General features: G+C 44.0%; 1 protein-coding gene across 1 annotated transcript in view; it reads left to right on the forward strand.

The window, feature by feature from the left end:
- MAN1A2 (mannosidase alpha class 1A member 2) overlaps nucleotides 1-21836 on the forward strand; it is a 179282-nt gene extending 157446 nt beyond the window's left edge. The window contains exons 12-13 of the mRNA XM_090053566.1: nucleotides 16193-16308; nucleotides 21148-21836. Of these exons, the coding sequence (XP_089909692.1) occupies nucleotides 16193-16308; nucleotides 21148-21280 (249 nt within the window). The 3' untranslated portion in view covers nucleotides 21281-21836. The remainder of the gene's footprint in view (nucleotides 1-16192; nucleotides 16309-21147) is intronic.
- The last annotated feature ends 514 nt before the right edge of the window (nucleotides 21837-22350 follow it).

The following is a 22350-nucleotide window of genomic DNA, read 5'->3' on the forward strand; positions in this document are numbered from 1 at the left end:
TTCAGTGCTGGTGAGGCTACATCTGGAGGACTGGGTCCAGTTTTGGGTCCCCCACTACAGGAAGGTTGTAGACAGTTGGAGAGAGTCCAATTGGAAAGCAATGAAAGCAATGAAAATGGTTAGGGGAACCTGACTTAGGAGAGACTGAGGGAACTGGGCTTACTGGGCTCCTATACATGCAGGGAGGCTGATCTGACATGCGTGTCAGACCAGAATTAATTAATCAAGTCTGCTGGAGTGTGGTAATTACCAGCAGACTCCAGTGTCATGTTTATGCGTCATGTGCCACCACTGAGAACAGTCTAACTCCATCCTCTTTGGAACTACCCTTCAGGTGGTTGAAGGCTGCACTGCTATCAAAGCTCTCCTCAGTCTTCTCTTTTCCAGACAAACTGGGTGTTTTATAGACAGGCTCCAGGGGTGGGGTGGAAGGGTGGGGCAGCACTTGAATTAGTACAGCTCTGAGAGCCACGTTTAATAAAGTGCCCAGAGCATCATGTGTATTAGTGTCTCTGCACTGATAAGTGGCAGTGGGGCACTTTGAACTAAAACACAAGTTTTAGTTTAAAATGCCCTACCACCATTTTTCACCATGGGGATACTAATAAACATAATGCTCTTGGCACTCTATTTAGTGTGGCCCTCAAAGGTGTGCTAATTCAAGTGTGCTTCTCCCTCCCCCCCCGCCCCCGCATGTCTATAAATACCCATTTAGTCTAGAGAAAAGAAGACTATGGGGGGATTTGATAGCAGTCTTCAACTACCTGAAGGGTAGTTAGAACCATTCATGGAATCCTTGCCTGCTTTAGGAATTGCACAAATTACAGAAATTACAGAATTACATAGCTCTGTGTAAAGTGGGTGGTAGTGTACCTTGCGTACACCTTCCTGGTGTAGCAGGAGGTGCCTGCTGCCTGCTTTCTCTCCCAGACTGTCTTCTGGGATATCACACAAGGTCAAGCTCCAGATTTTTGCAAGGGCAGTAGTAAGACTTAATTTGTTACTGTAATACTGTATATTAATAAAGTGTCTCCGCATCAGCAGCTGTATCAGTATTATTACCAGCAGCTCACATAGTGCTTTCAAGGTACAAACTGCAGTGCTCAGGCAATAACTACAGCTATGAGAGGGTTAACACAGAATTCTGACATTTTGGCAGCTGCATGGCATGTAAGGTGTTTCCACGTGTATTCACTACTTTTCCAGCAAAGAAAACAGCTTTCTTGATGAATACATGCACCCTACTTTGGGGGGTTGATTTTGGGATGTATGGGAGAAAATACAGTATTGAGCTAACCATATATCTTTACATTTTTTTAATAATACTTCACAGGAAATCTGTCACTGCTGGGAGATTTATTATTTTTTCATGTCCTTTATGACCAAAGTTATTTTATCTAATGCTGAAGAGCCTCCAAAATTTACTTCTCCATCTCTAAAATTTGTTTTATGGCTATAAAATGCAGGAAAATATCTGTTTCCTCTCTAACGTCATTCCAATTTTCAGCATACAAACTGGAGTGCAAGTTACTAAACTGTCAGTTGATTTGTCTCTGTATCATATGCATATTCCCCAGAGCCTCATGGCTGAGATTTTATTCTGGTTGCCACGTGCATGATTAGAGGTCTAGAGAGCAGGTCATACGAGGAGAGGCTGAAAGACATGAGACTGCCTGGAGAAAAGAAGATTTAGAGGGGACTTGGTGGCAGCCTATAAATAAAGGGCATAAATCAGGGCCTGGGGGAGCAGCTGTTCACCAAAGCACCCCAGGGGAAGACCAGAAACAATGGACACAAACTGCTTGAAGATCACTTTGGATTGGACATAAGGAGAAACTTCTTTATGATTCAAGTACCTAGGGTCTGGGACAGACTCCTCCCAGAGGTGGTACAATCACCTACCCTGGAGATCTTTTAAAAAAAAAAAAAAAATGATATGCACTTTGAGGTCATCTGACCTCAGTGGTCTTTCCTGCCCAAGTGCAGCGGGGCTGGACCTGGTAATCTTGTGAGGTCCCTTCCAGCCCCTAACATCTATGAATCTACTCACTCCAGGGGCCACAAGCTTTTCAAGCCTCAGGCCAGAACTGTCCAGCTCCAGTCAGGCACAGCCTGGGTGGCTTCAACAGTATGTCAGCAGCAAAGGGGGTTTGTTTGCCACCCATCCTGGGGCCAGACGGCTAATGCTACTTCTCCCAGCGACCTGGTTGGGTTGTGAGTGCAGTTTCTAACCAGGGAGCAGCACCCATGCTGCACCAAGCAGGTGGGGAAAAGTGGCAGCAATGTGGGTGCAGTTTCCAGCTGCCCAGCCCTAGTATACCTTCTCACTGCCCAGCCCCAGCTCAAATGTGGGCAGAATCAAAGCCTTATGGTTCTACAAACCAGATCCAGCTGACCTTATGTTGCTGATCTTCGCCTTAGTCTATATGCTTTTCATCTTCCCACGTGTTCTCACAATTCCTAGTTACCTTGGTGTAATCCATATGAAGCATACTCTGCCTTCTGGAACAGCAGTTTATTCAATTCATATCTTATATTGGTAAGAATATGTAGTCTGAGGCAGAAGTTAGGTGATGTAATCCTCATCTAAAGACTTGGATAAGAAAAAGTAAGTATTTATGTATCCCATTTTTTTTTTTCTTCTTGGCAGAATCATAGGCTATTATATACCTTCACAAGAAAGCTTTTGTAGTTTCCCATAATATTGAAGGCAAGGAGGCAGTAGTGTAAGTTCCAGAGCATTTTTTTATCTTCTCTAAAATGAATGCTTCAAATTGATAATGATTCAACAGGGAGGTATTAAGTTCCCAGTAATTATTTACATATGAGGCCTTAATGAGCTGCCATAGTTCTACCAGGACCTCTCCATTGTCTGTGCCTCCAGATCCCTATATATAGTGGCCCAGAGCAGCCCCCAAGCTGAGCTTCTGCTGAAAAACCTTCATCTGGTAGTGCCTGCAACAGAGGTACCCTTGGTGTGCCAGAGGATGGTCCTGTCCAATATCGCCCATGTAGAGGACCATCTGAACTTTGCCAGTCAGGGGTGGGCAGATCCTTCTGTGCTGGTCTGGCTTATGGAGCTACTGATACTGTGTGCACCCTGCTAGTTGTTCCAGGTCAAGGCCACTGTGCTAGATACTGCCCTTGCCTACACCCAAGAGGTCTTGTGCGAGAACAGTCCCTGCCCATTGGTATCTCTCACCCTCTGGAGCTGGTGGGACTCCTGCCTCAGCAGGCCCTGTGTCACTCCCCACCACCCCACCTCAGCAGCCTGATCTGCTTTCAACATCCCATCAATGCCAGCTGTACACACTTTTTTGCTCTGCATGCTCCCCAATTCCATCCTTGCATCCTACCCAGACACCAAGGGTTGGGACACTCAGTGAGGGTAAGGATCCCTGGTGGGCTAGTCTGTATTGCACCCTGATCCCATGAGCCAACCTCAGTTAGCAGCTCCTATAGAGAGCCAGCTCCATGGGCATGCATCTTGTGCAATTCATGAACACCTTTGACACCTGCCTCTTCCTAAAACAGATGAAGACCCTGGCACACACCTACCTGGAGTGCCCCAGGCTACAGCCCCTCCACCACCTCCTTAAGAACCATTTGCTGAGGTTCTGGCTCCAGTTCTCCCTAGACTTTATTATTATTATTATTATTATTTATTTATTTATTTATTTATTTATTTATTTTACACACTCCCCATCCATGGCCCCACCAAGTCCTAGCACATCTTGGTCAACCTCCTTCTGGTTCTGGCTAAACTCATCTATCACAGGGGTTTTCAACTAGCAAGGTCCCTCTGACTCCCCAGCCACAACTTCCCTCAGCTCCAGGCTGCTCTATATCCTACAAATCCCACCCTGCTTCCAGGAGGGAGAAGAGAAGGGGACCTAGAGATTCCAGGGGCAGCAGCTAGAGATCAACAAATAGAGCAGTGCCTAGACCAGGAGCCCAGGGGCTGCAATATAATCCCTTGGGGACCACAAGCAGCTCAGGGGCCACCAGATAGCCTGGATTTAGAGATGTATCCTTGACTGTTCTATTTAATAAGTGGTAATGGATTTGTCTTTGAATTTGTCTAGTCTCTCTTTAAACCGTGCTTTGTGATCTATCGCTACAATTTTCTTTGGCAATGAGTTCCACAAGTTAACTATGTCCTGTGTAAAAAAACAAAAAAAACCCAACTTTTTGTTAGCTTTAAACCTATCTCCTGCTAATTTCTGTCCTATAGTTGTAGTATTCTGGGACTTGATGAATAACAGTTCTCTACTCGCTTTGTCCGCAGCCTTTGTGATTTCATAGACCTCTACCTCAGCTATTTCCTTTCCAAACGGAAGACTTCTAGCCTTTTTAATCTCTTTTCCACACCTGTGGCTGGAGTCATTTCTTTATGAAAACCCTGGGACATTTAGGGACAAACATTAATTCCAGGTTATTGATGATGAACAAAATCATACCCAGCAGAAATCCATGTATGACCCTACCATATTTACCTAAATCCAAGGTGACACTGTATTTAGGACAACTCCTGAATAATTAGATTCTGTACACTAGTTAAAATTTTCCATTTATAGAATCTGTTTATTGGAGGCTTGTCTAAATGTCAGTCAACTCACTGCAGTGGTGGGGAAAGCAGCAATGAGGGTCGCAAGGTCAGACCCCCATCCCTTGCCTTCCCTGACTTGCTGCCCCCCCCGTCAATGCTGCTTGCCCCTGCCCCCTCCCCCATTCATGCCTGTACCCACCTTCCAGTGCCTGCTTCCTCTGCTACATACCCCCCCCCCAGCTGCTGTGTGCCCCTCTTTGCCTATGCCTACCTCCTATTACCTGTCCCCACTTGGATGCTTGCTGCCTGCTCCTCCCCACCACTGGCATCCATCCCCCAACCCTCCCCCCCCACCCCCAACCTTCTGTGGTGGCTCCAGCTCTGGTTCCAGTTCCAGAGTAAACAACAGTGGTGGCTCTAGCCCAGCCTGGCCAAGCAGAAGCAGTGGCAGCAACTCCAGGCCTGGCCAGGTCAGGGGAAGAGGGGCTAGAGCTGAAGGTAAACAGCAAAGCGAAACAACAGATGTTTAGGGGGTGGAGGTGGGGGAGCAGGCCATGTGGTTTCCCCCTGTACTTCCCCCCCAGGCCATACACCATGGGTCTTCTCCGTATACCTCTTATTCTCATCATGCAGTTTCTTCCACATTTTCCTTGCCACAAGCCCCATCCTCTGCAGCAAAAACTGCCCTGGTCCAGGGCAGATGGCAGTTCAGCTTTGGCTTTGGTCCTGGTTCTGGACTGAAGCTGGTGCTGAGCTATCACCTGCCCAGTACTCAAATATAAGGCAAGGTCCCCCCATGTTGATTGTAGAAAAAAATCGTCATCTTGGATTCAAGTAAACGCAATATTGCCAACAGTTCTGCAATTTCAAATTTGAGTTCCTTCAGAACTCTCAGGTGAATGCCATCCAGTCCAATTGACTTATTAGTGTTTAAAAAATATGGATTATTTTTACCACTTATTCTTCTGTCACTTCAATGTGATCCAATTCCTGAGCCCTGTCTGCTAGGAAGAACTGCACTGGTGTGGGAATTCCCCCAATATCTTCTGCAGTAAAATATGATGCAAAGATTTCATTTCGCTTACCTATGGTTCTATCATTCCTGAGTGCACCTTTTACTACTTGGTCATCTAAAATAGCAGTTCTCAACTGGGGGGTCCACAGCCTGGGGTCCAGTGGTGCACAGGTACCTGGGTGAGCTGCCTGTAGCCCTGCAGCCAGGTGGGACCTTGGCAGCTTCCCTAGTGCTTGGCCTTGGCCCAGATCTGGAAGGCATATAGGGCCAATGGGGAGGTGGGGATGGGACTCGCCACATAAGCATCGTCGTGCAGCACTGTGATCCACCATGAGCCCAACACCTGGCCATGGTCCTGCTATTCTCTTCCCTGGCATGTGGCAGTCATAGCCAAGAGCCAGAGAGCAGCTTTGCTCAGGGATGGCAGGGATGAGCGGTATTAACAGTGCCCTCACCCATGTAGACTGATGTTGCACACACTCCTGCAGTTTGTGGGGGGCTGAGGGAAACCATTTTACTACATCAGGCAACCCAGCAGTTCTTGGCCTACTGCACACCTATGTCTATCTTGGGGGTGAGTGCCTTAAAAGGGAAATATTACTAAATATGTATAGTTTTCCTCCTAGACTAGGTGTATTTTTTTAATCACTGAGTGCCCTGGCTGTACAGAGAAGGATGTGTCCAGAGAGGCTGAAAGTAGACAGTCAAAGTAAACCTCTGCTTAAGATCTGTTGGGGGAAAGCATCTGTGTCCTTCACTGGTCTGTCTGCATGTATCGGCCTCCACCAGTCTGTACAGAATGAACCATCTCAAGTGGTCTTAGCTTTGTTAAAGGCTTAACTGGCTTTTTTTCAACCATAGTAGAGACATGCCAGGTATCATCTTGTATCATTTGGTCCTTTTTGTAGCCTTGGTTTTAGCAACATTGATTTTACACTTTTTTTCTTTTACACTTATTAAAAAGAACAGCTGTTGCACATGTGCACAGCTATATTTACAAAGCAATATTCAAATTTCAGATTCAAAACCCTCAAAAGTTAGGAAATGCCAATTAGGTTTGCCAGTGCAATGTTAATACAGGTGTCGTGTGCCTGTGAATTAGGCTGTAGTCTGTAACTACACAGATACTTACTATTTTTCCAAAGGATGCCTATCCCTTATTAAAGGACTCCTTGTCTCAGTCGATTGTCATTTTTTGTACCCATATTATTTTTTTCTAGTATGCACTGTATGTTTAACTGTCTAGCTATCAATTTAATACAGTTTTTAATCTACTGGATACACCGAAAAATAGTTTTTTGTAGCACAGATGAGCCAAGGAGTTTTTACAGCATGCTGGGGTTGGGAGGCTGAGGAAGAAAAAGGTTGAGAACCCCTGATCTAATGGTCCTGCCTGTTCTCGTGCTGGTTTCCTCCTTCTGATGTATTTTTTTTAATGTTATTGTTATCATCTTGTGTAAGGCACACCTTGAATTCTTTTTTGGCCTGCCTTATTTGCTTTTTCATTTGAGCTGCCAAAGCTTGTGAGCTTTCTGTTTTTTTCATTTGGGGACACCTTCCACATTCTGAATATTAATCCAGAGATAATCCATTGCTGTGTAACTGGCCACCTGCAGCCCATATGCGACGCCCGAGGATTTAACCTTCATTCCCCTTTCCTTCTCCACTTCCTTTTCTTTTTGCTGCTGGAGTCTCTCTGTTTCACCACCTTCCAGATTCTGCTGCCTGTCCCCACCCCTGAGACAGCCTGTAGGGATGAGGGAACCTGTGGCCAGAGGGCTCAGAGGTATCTGGGGACCCTGCATGGCATTCATACTGGTCTAGTGCAGTGGAAGTTGCCAACTGTATGGCAAGAGTGGAGTTGTACCACCATGAGGGGTACTCGCGGCATGCCTCTGTGTGTGGGACATCTCCATAGCACAGTTAAGTCCGTGGAGACTCGTGCAATGCATTGGGGCCTTATGCACTGAAGAGAGGGGAAGGCTGTGCAGTGCAGTGCAGCGGTGGGCAGAAAGGGTGCCTTGTGTGGGATGACTTACAGCCCACGTGTCCTATAGCCTGGGGGTGTGCAAACTGTGTAGCGTGCGACTGGGAGTTCCGTGGTCCTCAGCCACTCAGAAGTTGGACAGCCCTGGTCTAATCTATAGCTGCAGCTTCTTTCTGAGATAAAGCTGATTTATTGAAGTGTCTTATTTCCTTAGGGTCAAGAGAATCTTACTTTTTTTCCTTTAGTATTTTACTGAGACTTAGACCTAGTGTCATTCAGATTATTCCATAACTTCAGCCCCTCCTGATGATAAATGATGTAATAAAGGCTTTTGCTTCCTTAGAGTCAGAGAAATCAGTGTTGGGGTATTTCAGGAAGTTTCCTACTGGCTGGTAGTTTTGCTAGTTTAAACAGTGTTTGTTTTTAAGCTGTCTCTCAGGGAAGATCAGGAAGCAGCCTTATATGAACAGAAGGTTTGCCACATGTCAGCTTTCCTAGTTCTTTGGCAGCTTTGAATACCCTCTCTTTGGTAGAAAATCTCAGAAGCCTGGCTATGACCGTTTGAGGTTTTTCTCTAAAACCAGGCTTCCTTCAGTATAATCTGTGGGCCTTCCTTGTCTTCATGTCAATTTCTAAGGGGAGTTTTAAAATGCTGACAAGTAGTTGTGTTACAGACTTGGTAGGATTACCATTTTTGGACCCCTCAGCCACCCCAGTGATACTAATGTTGTATCTCTTGGGTCTACCCTCCAAGTCCAGAAATTTGTCTCTCTGAGCCTGAAGTTCCTTGCTGTGAGTACCTGTCTGCATGGTCATTTTCACAGTCTGGTCTTCATGGGCAGAAACTTGGTCCTCCACTCCCTGAGCCCATTTCACTAACCTGTTCAACAAACTCTGAATATTCATAACAGATTCTCGACTCTCATCCAATATAATCTTAATGTTAGACCTCTTTAGCAATCCCCTGTATTAAAGAAACCGAATCCTCTCTCTCACTACCACTGATATAGTAGAGACAAAATATAAGAGAGAAAGGGACCCTCACATGTAAGATACAGTGTAAAAATAGAGAAAAATGAAGCAAAAACAAACAAGAAACTTGAGTAGTGAACTCAGTGAAAGATATGACAGGTGTGGCAAAACACCAACCCACCATTGGAAACAATATCCAGAAATCAGTACAGAATGCAGGAGATGTCATAGGAGAGGGCATTTTGCAAGGGACTAAAAATCATCCAGGATAGTGGAAGTAAGGTACTGGGTAAGGTGGGGCCTCTGCAAGGCACGCTAGGAAATCTGGTCGTTGTGCCAGATGACAAAGCTAACCTATTTAACAGTTTCTTTGCCTCCATTTTTCTGAATAGGGACTGGATCATCCGCGCCCCACCGGGACCCCCCCATAGGCCCCAGGGGAGGTGCACCCAGGTCTAGGATCAGTGAGGATCTAGTCAGGGAACTTCTGGAGGGACTAGGACGTATTTAAATCATCTGGTCCGGATGATCTCCACCCCAGAGTGCTGAGGGAATTAGCAGAGGTCATAGTGGGACTCCTGGCACGGCTTTACGAGCACTCATGATGCTCTGGTGTGGTGCCAGAGGACTGGAAAAGGGCCAATGTGGTTCCCATTTTCAAAAAAGGGAGGAAGGAAGACCCAGGAAACTATAGGCCAGTTAGTCTTACCTCAATCCTGGGTAAGCTTTTTGAGAGAATTATTCTGGCGCATGTCTTTGAGGGGCCAGCGGGGGAGATTATGCTTAGGGGCAACCAACATGGGTTCATTAGAGGCAGGTCCTGTCAGACCAGCCTGGTGGCTTTCTATGACCAGGTCACAAAATCTTTAGATATAGGGGTAGCAGTGGATGTAGTCTTTCTGGACTTTCAGAAGGCCTTCAACACTGTCTCTCACCCCATCCTCTTTAAAAAGCTAGGGGACTGTGGCATTGACACCTACACAGTCATTTGGGTCACTAACTGGGTCATTTTCAGCTTGGAGGGATGTGGGTAATGGGGTCCCGCAGGGCTCGGTCCTCGGGCCTGCACTGTTCAACATCTTCATTGGTGACTTGGACAAGGGGGTAAAAAGCACCCTGTTCAAATTTTCAGACAACACTAAGATATGGGGGAAGCAGGCATGCTAGAAGGGAGTAGGCTGCAATCAGACCTAGACAGGTTACAGGGGTGGGTGGACGAGAACAGGATGGGTTTCAACATTGACAAGTGCAAGGTGATGCAGCTGGGGAGGAAGAACCAGAACCATACTTACAGGCTGGGGGATTCTCTTCTCATCAGTGCAGAGGCAGAAAAGGATCTTGGAATCATTATTGATGCCAAGATGAACACGGGCCAACAGTGTGGAGACGTGGTCAGGAAAGCCAACTGTACCTTGTCATGCATCCACAGATACATCTCAAGCAGGTCCAAGGAAGTGATACTCCCCCTTTATGCAACACTGGTCAGGCTGCAGCTGGAGTACTACGTCCAGTTTTGGGCGCTGCACTTCAAGAGGGATGTGGACAACATGGAGAGGGTCCAGAGGAGGGCCACTCACATGATCAGGGGGCAGCAGGGCAGGCCCTACAAGGAGAGGCTACGGGACCTGAACCTGTTCAGCCTCCACAAGAGAAGGCTGAGGGGGGATCTAGTGGCCTGTTACAAACTAGTCGGAGGGGACCAGCAGGCATTGGGGAAGTCCCTGTTCCCCCGAGCACTGCCAGGAGTGACCAGGAATACTGGTCACAAGCTGGCAGAGGGTAGATTTAGGTTAGATATCAGGAGGCGCTACTTCACAGTCAGGGCAGCTAGGGTCTGGAACCAGCTTCCAAGAGAAGTGGTGCTGGCTCCTACCCTGGGGGTCTTTAAGAGGAGGCTGGATGAACACCTTGCCAGGGTCATTTGACCCCAGTACTCTTTCCTGCCATGGCAGAGGGTCAGACTTGATGATCTGCTCAGGTCCCTTCTGACCCTACCAACTATGAAACTATAATTCTGAAAGGGGGAGTGGCATCAGATGACAATGAACTTATGCTACTAGGAACTGTATCCTCAATAGAAGAATCAGCAACCTGGTACATAGATTCACAGATCTTAATGGTTAACTCATTAAATTCAACACAGACACTGTAGCTGCAGTTACTGCCATTGCTGCAGAAGATCCTGGAGCAGAAATCTGCAAAGGTCAGATAACATTCTCAGAAGGGTAAGTAATACTGCATTAGAAGTGTGTGGCTAAGTCAAGGGGAAACTGGAAAAAAGAGGAAGCATTTTGTCACAACCTAGCTTTACGGTACAAGTGTTAACAGTTCCCTTCCTGGGATTGCCAACAATACAAGGACTATGCCTAATGGGGAAGTTAGATTAAATTAATAGCAAAATACCAACCATAAAAAAGATGTATCCTCAGGTCTTCACAGGGTTGGATAAGCTGTCGTGGAAATATAAAATAAATAAATAAATAAATCGGTGCCATCACCAACTCCTTTTGTTGTAACAGCTCCTTGGTGCATCCCCATTCCTTTGCAACAGAAAGTCAAGGAAGAGTTAAAGAGGATAAAAGCAATGGGGGGTTATTTCTCAAATAGATGAACCCATAGACTGGTATGCAAGAATAATTTTAGTACTGAAACTGAATGGAAAAATTCACTTTTTTGTGGACCATACTCAACAAAAGTGCTTCCTGCAATAGAACATACATTGGCTCAGTTATCAGAGGCGGAAGTGTTGAACAGCAGGGTTGTGGCAAATCCCTCTGGCTGAAGAATCTAGGCTGTTGTCTATATTCTTTACCCCATTTGGGAGACATTGTTTCAATCAGCTTCTTTTTAGTATATCATCAGCACCAGAACATTTCCAAACACTAATTTCTCATATTGCAATAGGGCTTCCTAGCATCCATTGCCTTACAGATGACATATTGGTATATGGAAAAAATAAACAGGAGCACCATGAATATCTGCATGCTGTTTTGTGATGCTTCTGACTATCTGGTCTGACCTTGAATGGGAGAGATGAATTTGAGAAAGAGAAGAAATAAAATATGTTGGACATATCATTAGCAAAAATGGAATTCAGGCATATCCAGACAAAATTAAGGCATTGCATGCCCTACCTGAGCCCCAAGATGTTTCTGCCATGAGATGATTGCTGGGTATGGCTAACTAGTTTGGAAAAATTTTGCCGAATGTATCACATCTAACAAAACCCTTAAGAGATCTCCTTAATGGATGCCATACATGGGTCTGTAGAGTTTCACGGGGTGGGGAGCATTCAGTACAATCAAAAAAACTACAGGTGTCATCTGTTTTACCACAATATTTAATAAATTATCCCTTGGTAGTCAGAGCAGAAACACTGAAACCGAAGTGGGGGGGGACCTCCAATTCATCCACCCCACCTTCAACACTGCCTGTGGAGACCCAAGAATGAGCTCCCTCTGCTGCCTGTCCCTCTTCCCATTCTGAAAACTGGGAACCCTGACCATTGCTATGAGAATTTGGCTGCAGGCTCCCGTCCAGCAGCTAGATTCCCCTCTCCCCTGGAACCAACACTGACCTTCTGTTTAGTCTGGGGTAATATTGTAACTCAGATTGCTTTGCAGAAATAGTTCTGAGTTACAGCTGGGAGCTACACTTCTGTCTGCACCCTTATTTGCTTGCCCTGAATGTTAAACAGAAGCAAATCACAAACCCCTGGTAGCATTGCTGATATCCAAAACCTTGGATGACCTTCCACCCAGAATTTAAGAGATTTAGACTATGACTAACATTTTTTTTCCCACTATTGAATTTTTACCAGGGAAACTGCTCATCATCCAACTGCTCAGTTGGAGATGCTCTATCCAGTTAGACAGCCACAGAAGGAGAAATAACTTTTGAAAAAGATGTTTATATATATTGATTATGTTCTGATAGCATTGCCAGTGTCTGCTCCTAGACTTGAACAAATTAGAAATGAGCAACAGAAGAATGACACTTGCCAGAAACTACTTCATTTCTGTTGAAACAGATGGGGCTATGGGACACAACTTCCAAAAGACCTACAACAGTATTGGCAGGACTGAAATAACCTCCACATTAGTCAGTGGTACTCTCCTTAAAGGAAGATGCATTGTGAGCTGTCAGGCAGTTTGGAAATAAATGCTTTCAAAGATATATGATGGACATGAGGGTATAAACAAATGTAGGGCAAGTGCATAGTAATCTATATGGTGGCCTGGTCTGAGTAAGCAAATTCAGATTTTAGTAGAAGGTTGTGAGGAATGTAAAAAAAAAAAAAAGACTGCCTCCAGAGCCATTACTTTCCACAAAGCAGCAGATAGACCTTAACAGAATATAGCAATGTATCTTTCTGGATACATTTTTTTAGTAGATTATTGACTTGGTTTTACTTGCACAGACCTCATCAGCACAGGTCATCCAACAGCTGAAGTCTCTGTTTGCAAGGCACAGCATTCCTGAGGTCCTCATAACAGACAGTGGACATCAGTTTATCTCCGAGTTAATCTTACAGTTTGTAGAGAACTTCAGTTTTTAACATTGCATTGGCAGTCCTCACTATCCTCAGAGCAAAAGAGAGCCTGAAAAAGCAGTACAGATTCCAAAACAGCTTCTACATATCTGGTACTCCTGACATATTGATTTATACCACTGCCATTGGCATCAGGATGCTCTCTAGCTGAACTGTGCATGAAATGATGACTTAGGATGCCATTACCTATGGCACCAGTGCAGCTTAATTCAACATAGCCCAACTTGCAGGAATTTAAGAAATGAGATGCTGTACTAAGACTTCAACAGCAAAGAAATTTCAATATTTGACATGGAGAAAATCACTACCAGAGCTTCTGTCAGGGGACAGAGTTTGGTTCAAAAGTTTCTAAATGTTTGGAACTGTCCAAAATGCAGCAAACACCCTAAGATCCTACTTAGTGAAGACTCCTAAAGGCCTTGTCCACAGAAATAGGGCTCATCTTCAGGATATTCCACCTCAAAATAAAGATGATCTGCACTGACAGGGCCAGGGTCAGAGCATGAAAATAAGCCGCCTCCTCATGGAAATTGGGAAGAAGGCTCAGTCAGAGATGGGAGCTATAAAGAGGTTAGAGCAAGGTCTGGAAGACTAAGCAGTCCTCGGCAGACTTGACCTTTAAACATCCATTTATAGTTTTAGATATGTATATTGGTTGGTTGGTACAACAGTGTAAATAGTTTTTAAGAGTTATAGGAACCTACCCAAATTGCAGTTGTACATTTTCATGGAAATTGCAGAATCGGGTGATCTCTCTGAAATCCTCAGGGGAAAAAAATCTTATTCAAAAAAAGTGGTGGCTTTGCAGGGAGAGCCAGCAGTCCTCCCCACCACGCAGCTTGGCACAAAAGGGGCTGCTGGCAAAGTGGCTGCCCCCCTCACCCGAGTTTGGCTGAGGGGGATGCCTGTCATGCAGCTGTGCTTCTCTTCACCAATCAGTGGCAAGGGGTGGGACAACATGATGGACTGCCCTCTCAGCTAATCAGCAGTGAGGGGCAGGGCTGTACAATGAACAGTCCTCTCCCCAATCTCAGGGGGTGGGGCCAGTCAGAGTATGTGTGGTGCCCACAAAGATAAACCCACAAAAATGGTAGCCAGCTCCATGATCTGCCTGCGAAATCGGCCAGCTGCCTTGTTGAGTTGGGTAGACCCCTAGTTGTAACTTATTATTAGTTATTTATAATGTGTTATGATCTGATCTTCTTTGTAAAGAAAGGGAGATGTGGAGTGATCACAGAGCCCTGGTCTACACACCCACTAAACAGGCTGTACCAGGGGGACTGTAATACCGGTTAGAAACTCCAGGGGTAGGGCAGATTACAGCTCACACTATGATTAGGTGTGTGTCTCCCTCACACCACAGAAACTACTTTGTTTTGGGAAAGAATGACACTTCACAGCAGTAGTTCAACCTGGCTTCACAGTGGCTTCAACATGGGAATGTAATGCAGGAACTCACTGTGTGTCTTATGCCACTGCATTTAACCTCGGTTTCCCTATTTGCATAATAGGGACAATATGCAGCTTCCCCCAGGTGTCCGCTATGTGTTAATTAGCTGTTGTTGCTAAGGCACTCTGTAAGGGTAAACTGTTATTTGCAACCTACATTATTTATTTTGCTATGCCATTTTTAAAAATGTAAATCTGTCAGTCCCAACCAATGTGACTAATTTCATCTTCCAGAGATGTATAGGGGCTGCTCTCATCATAGACAGAAGTGCATCCACCAGAAATGAAAGACTCCAGCATGCATAGTGATAAAGATAGTCAGTGCATGCTGAGACCTTTCCTCCCCCACTCCATACACATGCACACTCCTGTGTGTCCTCTTTTCTTATGAAACAGAATGTAATAATGTTCTTTGTAATAGGAATAGCTGCATAACAAAAGTTTATGACTATTTGATTAATACGGCTGGATTTTGTCTTTCTTGATATGGAGAGTCCTAACCTACAGGTCTGCAGCATAAGATGAAGCTCATCCCTCCCCCCTGCCACACTCCAGTTTCACTGGTATCATTTGCTGACATCACCAGATGCAAGTTCCATCAGAGAATTCTCTTTCCTTTCTAGCTTTTTCCAGCATTCAGAGGTTCACTTATAGATTGTGAAGAGTACATTTTGACTTAATTTCCTTCTCTACAGTATATAAAGGCATATGGTTTCTAAATTGTGTTTGCTCCCCTGCTTCAGTTCCCTTTAGCTTCTCTTGAGAACAACAAAGCAGAAATTGCAATAACCAGAAAACCAGGCCTAAAGCATTCTGTACGGAGATCTTTCATATAGACTAGTGGGCCAAAAAGATTACTTAGCTACAAGTAACTGTTTTCTGGAGTTGATAATGACAAACATTTAAAGCCAAACAATTGCCCTGATCACTACACCCGCTTCTTCCCTGCATGTGCCTATTAGAAGAGCTGGTGTCTGCTGAGGTGGCACTGGAGAGTCAGCAAGGAAGCACAGCTTGCCTGTGAATCCTTCCTAAATGATTTATTTGGCACCAGTTTTTCATGGTTGACATTTTCTTGTGCTATACAATTATGGATGTTAGTAGAACAAATGGTCAGGCCAGAGATGTCCTAAGCTGCCAGAACTCTCCAATCCCTGCTCCTTTGTGCTTTTTTCAGCATTAGGTGAAAAAGGCCCACTGTTGACCTCTGTGGTCAAGCTGTGATTGGCAAGACCTAAGTAGAGATCCACCAGACCCTTTCACCTCTCTGTATGTGTGGTCATAGATATGAACTGCAACCTTTCAAAGACCAAGGACACAATGCAGTGCAGGTGGGATCCAGAGTCAGCTTTCTGAGGAGGAAAGGGAGATGCTGCTATAGAGGAAGAGAGGATGCTAGTGATAATTCAGCTGTGGGTGGGGGAGTTTGTGCAATGCAGTAGGCACTTGCTGTTTGTGCATTCCCACTATACAACAACACCATAACAAACTACATGATGCTTTCTGCCCAAGCTCAAAACTCTGATCTGGTTGTCCCCTTCTCTTTTTTCATTTATGTGTTTCAGTTCCATTGCAAGCACCTGTTGTTGTTTCTTCAGTTAGTATATGCTAAACCTTGATTTGGATTAAGGATAATGCCTCTTCTGTCCTTTTCTTTTCTCAATACAGGCTATTGACAAGTATTGCAGAGTCAGTGGTGGATTTTCTGGGGTCAAGGACGTCTATTCCTCATCTCCTGCATATGATGATGTACAGCAGAGCTTTTTCCTTGCAGAAACTCTCAAGTGAGCAAACATCTGTCTTGCATGTTCTCCTGTGAAGCAGTATGAGGGTATTGTGTGGTTTCCTGATGTCTACAAGAATAAGTTATTAACACATGAATTGCCAGATTGTCATAGGATGTTTTCCTTTTTTAAAAAAATTAAGACTCCCCACATTTTCCCAGCCTTCCCTATAGAAACTGTAATTGGAATCTCCCACTCCAGAGTAGCCTGTAACTCTAGTTGCAGCTGTGGGTATTATTGTCTCAAGATTGCAGTTCAACTTTTAGCATCTCTTGTCAGAACTCAGTCTTTCCTCTGCACTGGCAGTTTATCTCCCCTAAACAAATTCCCAAATTCCTTTCACAGAGAGATCATTTTATCTTGGCTACACTGAACAGATGTGTTTTACATCAGCGTTTCTCAACCTGTAGGTCATGACCCATGGGTGAAGTGGGTGGTAAGAATCTATGAAACGGTTGCGAACAAACTTTAAAAATGGAGAAAAATGTGGCTTTTCCCTTGCAGGCTGGCAGTGTTCCAGTCTGCTAGGGGCTGCTTGGGGCCTCCCATTCCCCCTCCCACCATGCCCCATACACCGGGGGGCTGGGGCCTGGGCACAGCATATCGGGAGTGTGGGTCGGGACTGGTCATCAGCACTGGCCATTGGCGTTTACGAATGGATCCTGGTATTAAATAGTGTTGAGAACCACTGTTTCACATGACCAGATGCAAAGTTTGTGATCATTCTAAATCTATTCTGGCAATGACCAACCTGACAGAATGGAAAGGAGGAAATATAGTCTAGTACAAAACTCCTCCCCACACTTGAATTATTGGATACATTTCCTGTATTTTTCCTAAAAAAAACGTTAGTGGAAATGTTTGTTTTTTTTTAATTAGAGCCAAGCTTGAATATATTTTTTTAATTTATGAGTTCTAAATCTTTTTAGTTCAGTTGCATTTGTTAGCTAGGCTCATGGCAGATGTTAACGTAATGGTGCAATGAGATCAGATCCCCAATCCCTACAATTACAGGGTATTTTATACCATACATTTTGATGGGAACCTTGCACCCCAGTTGGAGCTAACTATGTTTCCATCCAGGGTGACATAAGAACTTTCATTTACTGGGTCACTCTGTAGGTTCATCTTGCCCAGTATCCTGTGTCACACAGTGGCAGTGAGTGAATGCTGAAAGGGAGAGTGAACAGGGTATGACCAGGGATTTTCCACTTTTCCTTTCCCAGTTGCATCCTCCATTTAAGATCTAGAAAGCTCCAATTCAGAGGCAGTTTCCCTAACTCCCATGCTCAGGAGCTACTGATGGACCTTTACCCCAAGAATTTGTCCAGTCCCTTTTTCAATCTGGTCAAATGTCAGCTTCCACAATATCTTGTGGCAATGTGTTTCACATTTTAGTTTATGCACTGGTTGAAAAAAGAACTTCCTTTTGTTAGTTTTAAACTTACTGCCTACTTGTTTCATTTTATACCTCCTAACTCTTGTATTGTGAGGGACAGTAAATAATAAATTCCTATTAACTTTCCTTTCACCATTTAGTACTTTGTAAACCCTTATCATGTTCCCCCTCTGAAATGTCTCATTTCCAAACAACCTTTTTATTCTCTCCTTATATGCAAGCCCCTCCATACAACTAATCTTCCTTGTTACCCTTCTCTGGGCTTTCTTTAGTTCTTACTCTTTTGAAATGTTGGGAGAAAAACTGGGTTACACCATGGATTTATAAAGGGGCATAATGATACTTTGTTTTGTTTATAATTCCCTTCTTAATAATTCCTAACTTTTTGTTTGCTTTTCTGATGGCTGCTGAGCACTGAGAGGATGTTTTTAGTGAACTGTCCACAATGACTCCCAAATCTCTTTCCTGTGTGGTAACAGCTAATGTAGAGCCCATCATAGTGTAGGTATAGTTTAGGTTATTTTTGCCTGTGAGCGTTAGGGCAGTGTGAGAGTTTGGTCACTGATTTGATTTGGGGGAGATTTAGACCCGATTCAGTGGCTGAATCTCCAAATCCAAATTGAATCAGGAGACCCGTTAATCTCTCTGAATCAAATCGGAACCCTCCTAATTGATTTGGAGAGATTCAGAAAGATTCAGCAATTGGGACATATACACAGCTTTAAATGTTTTTTCTACATACCTGGAGGTACCAGATGGATCGTGAATGCTGTGATGGTGGGGCAGATGGAGTGTCCCACAGGAGCGCGGGGGGGTACCCATTGCACATGGCAGCAGACCCGAAAGTGGACCAGAAGCACTTTGAGTCCGCTTCCAGGTTTGCCGCCAAGCACGTTGCGGGGGGCGCACTTCTGTGGGATGCTCCATCCTCCCCACCATCTCAGCGTTCATGAGCCGCACCTCATACCTCGAGGTATGTAGAAAAAACAATTTAAATCTGTGTCTATGGCTGAATCGCTGATTCGCCGAATCACTGATTCTCCGAATCAACATCGAATCTTCAGATTTGGATTTGGCTGAATTGAATCGGGACAGTGAGCCGAATCAATTAATTGAAGCACTGTCCCTGATTTGGGCCTAATCTGAATCGAATACGGCCTGTTTCACACACCTGTAATGTGCGTCACTTTACGCTTATCTACATGGAATTTAATCTCCCAGTTAGTTGTCCATTCTCTCAGTAGTGTCAGATCTTTCTGTAGTTCCTCAAGTCTACCTTAGTCTTTGCCATTTTGAATAATTTTGTGTCCTCAGCAAATTTGGTCACTGACCTCCTTTTCCAGACCATTTATGAATGTGTTAAACAGCAGTGGTCTGAATACTGGTCCCTGGGGAACCTCATTATTCACTTCTTTCTATCCCCAAAACCTAACCATTTATATTCAGGGCCTTGCCCTACTGGAGAATTTAACTCTCCCCCATGCCCGTTATCCCAGGAAGGTAGAGACAAGCTGAGTTGTTTTGCTGGCTGGCCATGCAACTCCCTTGGGAGCTGTAGTGCAAAGCATGATCAGGTGCAGGTTAGGGTGGGCCCTGCAGCTCACTGTGACCTGGCCCTGAAGGAGCTGCAGGACAAGGCAAGCAGCATGCCAGTTTGTGCTGAAGGACAGTGTTGACTCTGACTTAGCACCTGATCATGCATTGCTCCAGAGCTGCTAGGCAAGGTAATAGCGTGCTTTGCCCTGCAACTCCTTTGGGAGCTGTAGGGCGAGGCAAGCAACATTCTGGGGCACAGTGAGCTATGAGCCTCATTATGACCTGTCACCCTGGACCAGATGATGGTACTCTAAAAACCGCTTTTTGTAAAAAGAATAACAAATATTGAAAACGAATTCCTGAGAAATAAATGTTTCTTCTATCAAAAATAAAGAAAGAGGAAACATCCTGAGTGAAGGCAGTGCTTTGTTGGGAGATGCATAAAAATGGAGACACTCAAAGATGCATTTTCAATTGTGAAAAATAAAGGTAGAATTACCTTAATCCTAACTACTTGTTTTTTACAATAATTAGTGATTGCACCAGGCCTGCAAAATGGAGGGGGAGGACAAAAAGAAGGGGAAAATTGCATGTGTGTGACTGCATGTGTCTACCCATGCAGGTACAGAAGGTGATAGCTGGAGATAGCTGCGAAGAGGACATTGGGATGTGTGTGAATGTTGCAGAGGATTGGGGAAACTAGTGATGGGTGCAGGGAACAAGTGGGATGCAGGAAGGAGAATATTTGGAGGGGGCTGAGTGTACAGTTGTTTGGCAGGAAGTATTTAGGAGGTGTGCATGAAAGGAAATACAGAGAAAAGGAGACCAGCTTAACTAGCCAGTATATTTTCTTGCTTTGTACTTCTCTGGAACATAAAGCAGTCAGGTCATACCGGTGAATCTATCCGTAAAGGTAAAATTATATAAGACTTATGCTACATACTCTAATATCAATAGAAATTTCACATGACCACATTCTGTTTGGCTGTCTTATTTAGGATCCATATATAACGATTATATTCACTTTTAAAAACAAGAACATGCTTTTGAGGTTGAAAGTATATTTCAATATTGGAAGATAAAATACATTTCTGAGCAGTCATAATTATCCCCCAAACATGCATAATAAGCCTAAGAAATTCAGTTAGTATTAACTTTAAAAAATTCAAATTTATGAAAGTATGGAAATGCACAGTAGGGCACCCAGGAAACCACCACCCCACTGCAATAACATTTTGAGGAAAAAGAAAATGTAATGTATAATTACATACATTTATTAATATGTTTACCAAGTAAATGCTTGTTTGTTACATGGCAGAGGGCAGAGTTGCTTTTTGGGTACATTTTTTCTTAGTCAAGAATTATCCAAAGACTAAAACGGAAGTAAACCAGAGCAATATTGTGACACTAGGAAAGAAAACACTGAAGGCTTAGTATTGGAGGAAAATTGTTATCTTTGGAACTTAAATCTTTTGATAGGATTAGGAGTTTTTTTCTTGACCAAAAGCTCTAAATCCTGCCCACAGGTCCAAGTCTGCCATATTTTTCAACATCAGATGTTGGACTTGTGCTACAAAAGCACTAAAAAAAATATAAAGCCATCAAGAAACTGTTTATTTTACACCTTTTTATAGTTCTTTCCACAAACCACAGTTTTCCAGTTGCTATAAAGATCTAAAGAATCTTTTTTTTTTTTTCTTGAATGACTCCTTACCTGAAATACTGTTGTCAAGAGAATATGATGGCTGGCATGAGCTTTGAAGGACAAGAAGCAATTCAAATAACTGATGTTAAGAGTAGTGTCACAGAGCTGTGGCTGTTGAGGGGTTTGGGGTGGTTTGTGGTCCCACCACCTTTTATTGCTGTCATCCTTTAAACATTGTTTTTCTCTGTTTGCTGTCCAGGTATTTGTATCTGCTCTTCTCCAATGATGACCTCCTACCTTTAGACAACTGGGTTTTTAACACAGAAGCTCACCCTTTGCCTGTTTTACATTTAGCCAACGCCACACTATCAGGACACCCTGCGTATCAATAAAAGCAACTCCAAGAAAAGGAGGAGAGACTGTTCTCCACTGTGTTTTGTTTACATGGACCATTTGAGACTCTAGGCTGGAGAGGAAGGAAATATTTCATTAATCTAGATCTCAGAGTCAAAATCCAGGCTGAGAAAGAACCTCTGCCCCTGAAAGCTCTTCAGCCTGTAGATAAGTAACTCTGAAATAATTCCTTTTTATACATGACCAAAACACACTATTGTCGTATTTGCAGGACAGAGACCTCATGTGCTTTGAATCCTAACAAGAAATTGGAATCTGCTAGTAAATTTGGAGCCTGACAGGCAAAGGAATAACAGCCTTCCTAGCCTTCGCTGCTGCTGCTGGCCTTTCCCAAGGAACTGCACACTTGTCTCCAGCATGGATGAGATGGATTCCAGACATGAGTTTTCTTTCTTTTTTGAAGATGGCATGAGTAAAACAACAATAAAAAAGCAACATAATTGCACCAGCAGCACCAGGATTTGAAATCTTTTCTGTACCTGTCTGAATTTTCTAATTCCATAAATTTGCCCAGACTGGCAGCCATTTCCAGTTCCTTGTAGGCCTTTGCCTCCTATCATTTACTCCTTCATAATGAAGTCTATAGGTCTGTGGAGCATGACTGCAGCCAGAGAGTAAGTAATAAGCCGGTATTTGCTTTTGTAGTATATGAGTAGCACGCTGGGATTAGCTTATCCCACAAAGTTTAGACAGTGAGCATGGGACGCACAGCCTCATTCAGTTTCCTTATCCAGGTGAGAGACCTTCAGGTTCCTTTGCTCAGTCAAAAAAAGTGAAACATGGAAAACCCACATATCTTTATAACAGCCCTGATTCTTCCTTTTTTGTGACAAAAAATGATCTGGTACAGTGTAGTTTGTGCTGTTGCTTTACATTTGTCTATTGTCCCTTTATATTCATGTTTTATTAGTTAGGAACAATTCACAAGTCCTGCTTTGAAATTCTCATAGTTCATAGTTGGTAGGGTCAGAAGGGACGTGATCAGATCATCAAGTCTGACCCCCTGCCATGGCAGGAATGAATACTGGGGTTAAACGACCCCGGCAAG

The sequence above is a fragment of the Crocodylus siamensis genome, chromosome 1, assembly GCF_052110815.1.
Source record: "Crocodylus siamensis isolate JL-2025a chromosome 1, ASM5211081v1, whole genome shotgun sequence".
Lineage (NCBI taxonomy): Eukaryota > Metazoa > Chordata > Crocodylia > Crocodylidae > Crocodylus > Crocodylus siamensis.